The sequence below is a fragment of the Leptonychotes weddellii genome, chromosome 3 (assembly GCF_054177405.1).
Source record: "Leptonychotes weddellii isolate Sample4059 chromosome 3, ASM5417740v2, whole genome shotgun sequence".
Taxonomy (NCBI): domain Eukaryota; kingdom Metazoa; phylum Chordata; class Mammalia; order Carnivora; family Phocidae; genus Leptonychotes; species Leptonychotes weddellii.
In genome coordinates this window covers 93,578,388-93,587,610 of record NC_138371.1, presented here as the reverse complement: position 1 = coordinate 93,587,610, position 9,223 = coordinate 93,578,388, and the positions used below count along the sequence as shown (strand labels likewise).

General features: G+C 55.4%; 1 protein-coding gene across 1 annotated transcript; it reads left to right on the top strand.

The window, feature by feature from the left end:
* The first annotated feature begins 298 nt into the window (after window positions 1–298).
* On the top strand, window positions 299–3,176 carry TMEM185B (transmembrane protein 185B). Its single transcript, XM_006740592.3, has one exon. It carries the CDS (start codon window positions 763–765, stop codon window positions 1,813–1,815), a length of 1,053 nt encoding a protein of 350 aa, XP_006740655.1. The 5' UTR covers window positions 299–762; the 3' UTR covers window positions 1,816–3,176.
* Window positions 3,177–9,223: the final 6,047 nt, after the last annotated feature.

Here is a 9,223-nt window from a genome sequence, read left to right as displayed (position 1 = left end):
TCACTGCACACACACCAAGTGCACTCACGTCTCCACACAGGCACGCCCCGCCCTGCGCATTCGTAGCTACCGGCACCCACCCCGTCGCTCCCAAACTCCCACACCCGCCCGGCCACGCGCCTTCGCTCGTGCCCACACCGTTGCCCCTGCGCGCGGCCAGCGCCCGACCTCACGACGGTGCCCCAGCCCCGGCGTCAGTTGCCGGCGAGGGGAGGCCCCCGGCGGGCCCCGCCCCCGCCCCGCCCCTGGCCCCGCCCCCGGGGCCCGGCCCCTGGGCCGGCCGGGAGGATGTGAGCTCACTCCCGCCTTCCCGCTGCCGGCGCTGGCAGGAAGCGTCCTCCCGAAGTCAGCCAACCGGCCGCCGGGGTGTCAGCGGCGCGCCGGGCCCCGTCCCTCCCGGCGCCACACGCAGGAGCCGCTTTCCGGATGGGTACGGAATGAAGGCGGGCGGCGGGGCCGAGGCAGCGCCACGCTCCTAGACGCCGCGCCGCCCGGGGCCCTCGGGTAGCGGCTAGAGCTCGGGTGCGCACGCGCACGCCCACCCCCCGCCGCGCTTCCGGGCGGGCCACGTGACCGCGCGCGCACGTGTTCCGGCCACTCGGCGCCGCGGGTCGGAACCTCCTCCGGGTCCGCCCCGGCCGCTGCCCACCTAGACCTGCGGCAGGCCGGCCGGGGAGGCGGCGGGCCCGGGAAGCGGCGGAGACGCGGCGCCCGCCGAGTCGGGCGGAGCAGCGGGCCCGGTGGGCTGGCGGCGGCTTCGCCATGAACCCCAGGGGCCTGTTCCAGGACTTCAACCCGAGTAAGTTCCTCATCTACGCCAGCCTGCTGCTCTTCTCCGTGCTGCTGCCCCTCCGCCTGGACGGCATCATCCAGTGGAGCTACTGGGCTGTCTTCGCCCCCATATGGCTGTGGAAGCTGCTGGTCATCGCCGGCGCCTCGGTGGGCGCGGCCGTTTGGGCCCGCAACCCTCGATACCGCACCGAGGGGGAGGCCTGCGTGGAGTTCAAAGCCATGTTGATCGCCGTGGCCATCCACCTGCTGCTGCTCATGTTCGAAGTCCTGGTCTGCGACAGGGTGGAGAGGGGGACCCACTTCTGGCTGCTCGTCTTCATGCCACTTTTCTTCGTATCCCCAGTGTCCGTGGCCGCCTGCGTCTGGGGCTTCCGACACGATAGGTCGCTAGAGCTGGAGATCCTGTGCTCTGTCAACATCCTGCAGTTCATCTTCATCGCCCTGAGGCTGGACAGGATTATCCACTGGCCGTGGCTGGTGGTGTTCGTGCCTCTGTGGATTCTCATGTCATTCCTCTGCCTAGTCGTCCTCTATTACATCGTCTGGTCCCTCCTGTTCCTGCGCTCCTTGGATGTGGTTGCGGAACAGCGGAGGACACATGTGACCATGGCCATCAGCTGGATAACGATTGTCGTGCCCCTGCTCACTTTTGAGGTTCTGCTGGTTCACAGATTAGATGGCCACAATACATTCTCTTACATCTCCATATTTGTCCCCCTTTGGCTTTCGCTAATAACTCTAATGGCCACGACATTTAGGCGAAAAGGAGGCAACCATTGGTGGTTTGGTATTCGCAGAGATTTCTGTCAGTTTCTGCTTGAAATTTTCCCATTTTTAAGAGAATATGGGAACATTTCCTATGATCTACATCATGAAGACAGTGAAGATGCTGAAGAAACCTCAGTTCCAGATGCTCCTAAAATTGCTCCGATGTTTGGAAAGAAGGCCAGGGTAGTTATAACCCAGAGTCCTGGGAAATATGTTCCCCCGCCTCCCAAGTTAAATATTGATATGCCAGATTAAACTCTTCTGAGGAGCACCCATCTGTGGATCGGGAACCATATACACACGCAAAATCCACCTTACCTTTGCCTCTGTGTTCATCCATCCCAAACTTGGAACTGAAAATAGGCCCCAAACATCATCATCTCATGCCTTGTTTGAGATTGATGCCTGTCAGTCACTCTTCAGTATGCACCATAGATGTAGGAGGTTATTTTAATACATGGCTCTGTGTATGTGTGCGCATGCATGTGTGCGTGTGGGGGGTGTGTGTGTGTGTGTGTGGTGTATACGTGTGAGAGAACTTGCATTCCAGGCTAGTGCTTTAAAAGCTAGCTTGGGAGCAGTCAGTTTAATAGTAGGTCCTCAAACGAAATAAATACACAACTGGGTTTTGTTTTGTTTTTAATGGTACCATGACTATTGAAAGTATTGTTTCAAAGTATTTTTATACACTGCTAGTCTACAGTTGTATTTCAGATTGTACCTGTTGTGACATGATAGCAAATGTAAAGAATTCTCTTTCCCTCCACTTGTTTATAAGCCTTAGGGTTGTTATTTTTAGTGTTCCTCCTGTTAAAATAGTTTTTCTTTGGGCTTTGCTGATACTGGTCTTTAATATCATAAAAGGTGACTTTTTCTAATGAAATGAATCCATGCATATATGATATTTATATGAATATTTTAGCAACGTATTTTGTTGAATTCTAGTTCTGTGCATTACAATGTATTACGTGACAGTATTTTTTTAGGTTTCTGTGTGAAGATATATGTCTATTGCAGCTGTCCTTAAAGATTGCTTAAAACATTAATATGTACCCAGTACAGGATCTTCTCAAAGTACCAGCATGAATATAGGGATTGAAAATCCCGTGGCTTTTAATATTCAGGTGTTAGACGACTCAGTCTACACAGTTTTAAGGTCTCTGTTAGTAGAGGGAGGAGCCACCATCATTTGGGAACAGGTGACATGCTCCGGTGTGATACCAGGCCATAAAGCGATACTGTTAATTTAGCACCTTCTAATTTTCCAACACAGGTAGTAACCTGTCTTCAGGAACAACCAAAATAAGCAACAAGTGATTTGTTCATTGCTGAGAGTCTTAGCATATTACTTGGCTATAATAAAAAAAAATGTTACTTGTCATCAGAATGCTGGAAAGAGTAGCCTTAACCAAAACATGGCCAACAGGATCAGGTATTATTTTAAGGTCCAAACTTTTTGATCTGTCAGCAACAGGGTAAGAAGAGGTTATTTGTAAAGTAAGTCCTGGGTACTTATTTAGGTACTAGTGGTACACCAGGGAATCAGAAAAGCAAAAACCAAATTCTGGGAGAATAATGTTCTTCTGACTGAGAACAAATAAATACTTTCAAAAGGAGATTGAAATAGAAAAGTGTAGTGATACTATTACTGGAGAAAAGGAAAGGGAATCCATTTTATCATTAGCAACTTAGTAAAAATGATCCAAATTGCTAGTCGAGTGTTGCAAGTCAATAACGTGATTTACCCAGCGAGGGGCCACGCCAGCAACAAAAGCTAGTCCTGGGAGCCTGGCTCCCTGAAAGCCTGAGGACGCCACAGCTCAGTTCAGTCCCCTGGACTGTGCCAAGCTCTCTCGCTGTCTCTCTCTCTCTCACACACACACACACACATGCACGCACTCTCCGTTTACACCAGCTCTCGGAATGTGGGAAGCAGCCCTGGGCAGCAGTAACATTTTGTCAACAAGGATTCATTCGTTTCTCAAATATTTATCGAGGACCTACTCTGAGCCAGCCGTGATTCAAATGCCATCCCTCCCCACACTCAAGAAGTACACAATCGAAAGTGGCCGCGAGAAGATAGGGCTCATCACAGCAGCCTGCCTGTGGGAGGGAAAAGCCAAGAGCGGGATATGCAAAATGCCACCCAGAACTTCAGGCCCCTCTTTGTTTTCAGGAGCCTAGAGCCCCTGATCACATCTCCACTCCCAGACAATATCCCAAAGACACTGACTTGCACTTGAGTAAGATTTGGGAGTGGAGGCGCAGGTTGCTGGAGGAATGCAGGGTAGGGCTTGGGGGATCCCAGCCCCTCCTGCCTACCGTTTCAGGCTAGGGGCTTCTCGACATGGGGTGCAGTCCCTCCCCACCGCGATGGGTCCTTCCCGCGCTCACCCAGCCCCCCAGCGTTAGAGAGCCAGGGTCTGAAAGCGATCAGCTTTCTCCCCCAGGTGGGCCATCCCCTGTCGTGCCGGCGTCAAAAGCATTAGATAAAAACAGCGGGAGTGACAAGGTGTGGAATGTCAGTCTGTAAAACACAATCTCTCTGCTGTGCCTGTGGACTTACCAATTGCCTTTTGTAACGCAGACTCTCCCCAGTATGTCACACGTGTCAAATTCTGTAACTGCGGTTTCTCCTGTAGGATGCTGAATTCGCCTTTGCTCAGAAATCTCCGCGGCTTCCGAGTACAGAACCCCGCTCCCCGGGCCACGAGTCCGCTGCGGGGGTGACGGTGCAGGCTGTGGGTCTGATGCGGGTGTGGGCTCCACAGCGCGCCCCGGTTCTGTCCTGGGTCCCCGGCGAAGGAGTAGTGTTTCCTGGGGCACGTTCTTCTTTCCCCTGGCAGAAGCACACGAGGCCAGGCCAAGCCCCCGCCAGCACCACACAGCCCCCGGCCCCCCGTGGTGTATGTCGGGGGGCGGGGTACAGGTTCCGTGGCCGAAGCACAAAGCCAAGCCAGGCCTCGGCGGGGTGGGCCAGCACACGCCCAGGGAACCACGACAGGCTGCACCGATGTCGCAACATAGTTTTAAAGACGAAAGGAATCACAACATCTGTAGTAGATCGTGAATGATTTTCCTCCGCTGTTTTACAAACATCCTGTAATTTTCCAGAAGTTCATTGTTTCTAATAAAAATGAGGAAATCTGTTTGGAGAGGGGGCGACAAGGCATTTGAGGGGAGACGAGGAAGACCCTGCGCCTAGACCCCTCCGCAGACTAGGGCGAGGCCCTGGAGGCCCCACCCAGGACGGTTCTGCAACCTCGCTGTCCTCGGAGGACGCCCCGGGGCGGTTTCTGCAGGATGCTTCCCGGCTCGGAAGAAGCAGAGTAGAGGGGCCTCGGCCACACCGAGATAGAAGAGGCGGGCCCTCCCGTCTGCCTGCTCCTGGGTTGTGGGTGGCAGGAGGCGACAGGATGGACTCCACACACGGAACTGTCAGGAGCAAAGGGTAGTTCTGTGCTGACCGGAGGCCTGGGATCCAGTGGGTGCACGGGGGTCAAGGGAAGCTGTGCTGCCCCAAACCCAGGCCGGGATGCGTCACGGGGCCCACTGACACTGCCACCAAACGTAGCACATGCCACCAGCCACCCCCCCCCACCCTCGGCCACAAGTAATCCTCCGCTGTCTCTGCCGGGAGGGAGATGGTTGCTTTCCTCTCCAGAGACTCTCTGGCCCCTTTAGCTTTAGTAGGAGGGAGGCCGCTGCCAGAACCCACTCAGTGGAGGCTTTGCCTAAAAAGGAAGGGCGCTCAGATGCTGGGTCACCAAGGATGAGGACGAAAGTGCACCAACCCCTCAGCGGTCTGACATACACCCTGCCCCATGCTTACACGTCAGAACTACCAGCCCCATCTAGCCTGCTCCGCCTGTGCCCCCAGCAAGGCAGTGGCTCCTTCCCCAGGGAGAAGAGAGGTGATCCCCAACCCCGATCCCGATCCCTGGCTGCTTCACCCATCACTTCATCCAACCCGCAATCCAGCATCCTTGGAGGTGTCTCGCCCTCCTCTGGTTTGTCATGTTCCCATCTATTCTAGAAGGTGTGGATTGAAGTTAACGACCACGACAGGGTCCCCCCTTTGCCAACCGCACCTCTGGGAGAAGCCCATTCTCCTCCTGTCTCCCACCGAGCGACCACAGACGGGGTGCAGGAACAGACACAGGAGGGCAGTTGCCTTCCTTCTGCTCAGCCAGACCAGAAAGGTTTGCAAAATGCAAAATCAGTATCACTCCTCTGCTCAGCCACTTTTTTTCTTTTGTCTTGGAAAATACGGTTATTTTTCATTAAAGGAAGTTAACATAATGGATTTATTGTTTTTACATGAGTTAATATTTTTAAAAGCTACTGGCTTTAATTTCTTCCATGCTAAATGTTGATATAACTCACTTAAACCAAAGCTCCTCGGGGTCCTCAACCATTTTTAAGAGTGTGAAAGGGGGTCTATGACCACAGACTTTAAGAACAGCCACCCTATGTTATGGTGGGGGAAAGAGAGGAAACTGGGTGTAATACATTAAAATCGGTATGACATAGCACGGTTGCAAAATAACAGACACTGTCTTTAAAAAAAAATATATTTTAGAGAGAGCAGGGGGAGGTGCAGAGGGAGAGGGAGAGAGAGAATCTCAAGTAGACTCTGCGCTGAGCTCAGAGCCCGATGCGGGGCTCGATCTCACATCCCTGAGATCACGACCTGAGCCGAAATTGAGAGTCACACTTAACAAACTGAGCCACCACCCAGGAGCCCCCAGATGCTGTCCTTTCTGCAACAGATCACAGGATGGCTTCTCCCCTCTGCGACTCTCCACACTCCCTTTGTCCTCTGCAGGCCCCTGGTTTAGTTGGGTTACTTAGCGCAGTGAGGTAATTCATGTTCGCCCCTGCAGGGCCAGAGACCTTTGCTGGTCCTGCTGGTGGCTTTCATTTCACGAGAACTAAGAGGAGCCTAGGGGACCGCCAGGATTCTGGCCACAAGCCTCTCTCCATTTTGTGGCAGCGACGCCATTTGCCCTCGATAGTCCTTCCAAAGGACAGTTGTGTTGGCTAGGGTGCTTGAATCTGACCTCCAGGAGGAAATGGGGATGGACGGCCACTCGCCGGGGTTCACAGGCCACCTTCTGTCTGCATTTGCAGGATGTCCTGTTTGTTCAACAGCTAGCGGAAGGGCAGGGCAGGGGAAGTGGGTTTTGAAGCCTTTCTCCACCGCAGCTCGGCTCTCTGCTCCCCACAGCCCCTGCCTCCTCCCTCCCCTGTGTCTGTGTGTCCCACCTCTCCCCCTGCACCAGGCCTCAGCCACAGCCCCCCTGGGGCCTGGAGCTCTCTCCTGGGACATGAGCAACACTCCTGTGCAGAATCTTGGGCCCCGCGTCCATCCCAGCTCTTGCCCCGCCCAAACCCCTACCCCTGCCCTCCTGGACAGGTGCCTCCCCCGTCCCTCCCATGAGTGACAGCAGCCCTCCTTCCTCTTCTCCACGCCATGGCCCGCCTCCCCTTGGCCCGAGCCACTCCTGGAGCTGGAACGTGACCAGCCACATGCGGCCGAAGTTCCACTCCTTACAGCCGCCTTGTCATTTTGACCTTGCCCTTCCAGGCTTTAACCAGGGGCACTGAGTAGGGTGGGAAGTTCAAAGACTTGCCCACCAGCCTGAGACCTTTCCAGGAAGCCAGCCCCCACCTTCCTCCCCCACACGCACTGGGTAACCAGCAGACAATGAGAACAAAGTCTGGGCCCCCTACTCTTGGTGGCAGTTGCCCCAGGCCAGTGCCGATGTCCATTCGGGGCTGCCCCTGACCTGCCCCTCAGGTTGCCCTGTCCGCCCCCCTTCCCACTGGGCAGCATGTTTAATGACATGTTGGTGGGGTGGGGGGCCTTGCTGTCCTGATCATTTGAACATTGCTTAAGGCTCCTTTCTCTACTCAAGGCCCGGCTTGTCCTTCTCTCAGTCCACCTCCGCTTAGCCTTCCACTCTGTCCTTGGTCCCTGACAGATTCTTGTCCCTTTGCATAAGACACCTTAGCCTGGCCTCCTGGCTCACCGAGGACCAAGCCAGGCTCTGCCCCAGTCCGGGGGTGCTCACTGTGACTCACAGGGACTCTAACAACATTAGGCACACACCCAAGAGCTGGGAGATCAGGGCTGTGGCCACCTTGGCCCAGGCCCGGTCCTCAGGAGTCCAAACAGGGCCAGAATGTCCTGTCTGGGAGTGTCTCTGATGGTTACAGTCCTCCCAAGAGGCTTAGGCAGAAGTCATGAGTGGGGAGAAGGAGCCTGGCCTGAGATGTCCCTGAGGCCCTGTCTATCCATACACCCCCGTGGAGGACCCTTAGCAGGGGGGAAAGGGCCATTTCAGAGCAGGCCATGGGGGCCATCGGGTCCTCCACTGGTGGCCTGGGCCAGCCGCACGGGTCCATGGGAGGGAGAGGCCAGAAAGGAAGAGGGTGCAGGCTCCACCCTGAGAAGGACAGCATGCTCCCACACCCCAAAGGTCAAGCAACAGTTGGCCACGGCCAAAAACACAGTCTTAGCTCAGGCTGCCATAACAAAACACCAGAAACTGGATGGCCTAACACAGATGTATGTCTTGTAGTTCTGGAGGCTGGAAGTCCAAGCCCAGGGAGCCAGCATGATCAGATTCTGGTGAGGATTCTCTTCGCAGCTTGCAGATGGCTACCTTCTTGCTGTGTCCTCACATGGCGGAGAGAGAGAGGAAGTAAGGCCCTCCTGTCTCTTACTATAAGGACACTACCCTCATGAGCTCATCAGAGCCTAATAACCTAATAAAGACCCACCCCCGAATATCGTCGCATTGGGAGGTAGGGCTTCAGTGTATGAGTTTGGGGGGTGGGGGCCCCCCAAATGATTCAGTCCATAGCGCACACTAAACCCAAAAGGCCTGAAGGCAGGGGACCAAGCCCGACATTCACTCAGCTCACATTTGCCGAGCACCTGCTGTGTACCAACTGCAGCGCACTCACTGCAAACGAGACGTGGCCGGTCACCCAAGGCCTGAGAGTGTCCAGGTGAGTGACAGCGGTGCCCAGCAGGGCCTCGGGAGGGCAGGCCCAGGAGAGGGGAGTGGGGCAGTGCTGGAGCGTGAATGGGGCCCGCCCACGGCAGCTCAGGCTGGCCCAGCACCGTGGAGGGAAGGAGGAAAGCTCTGTCAGGATGCCCTGGCGAGAATTAAGAGTGACTTCAACAGTCAGGGACATCACAAGGAATCCCGAGGCGGAGTGAGCTGTGACCCAGATGCCCTGCTCCACATTTCATCAAGGAAGGCTGGCCTTCCATCTTGTTGCAGTGCCATTCGCACCCTCAACTCTGGGGGACATCTGCCCCCATGGTCGCCGGGCACAACTGCAGGTGTTACAGTTACGTGAAGTGACGGTCATCCGAGAGGACTGCTGGTTCCCCTGGATCTCTTTCTATCAGAATGGAGAGCATCCCCCAGAGTCCCAAGACCCTTCCTTCCTTCCGTCTGTCCCTCCTTCCTTCCTTCCGTCCGTCCTTCCTTCCGTCCGTCCTTCCATCCGTCCTTCCTTCCGTCCGTCTGTCCGTCCGTCCTTCCTTCCGTCCGTCCTTCCTTCCTTCCGTCCTTCCTTCCTTCCTTCCGTCTGTCCTTCCATCCGTCCTTCCTTCCTCCCACTAGGCGGGGATCAGGACACA

Bases quoted from the DNA above. Each gene is read 5' to 3' on its own strand.
- TMEM185B (XM_006740592.3), top strand. From the start codon at position 763: ATGAACCCCAGGGGCCTGTTCCAGGACTTCAACCCGAGTAAGTTCCTC.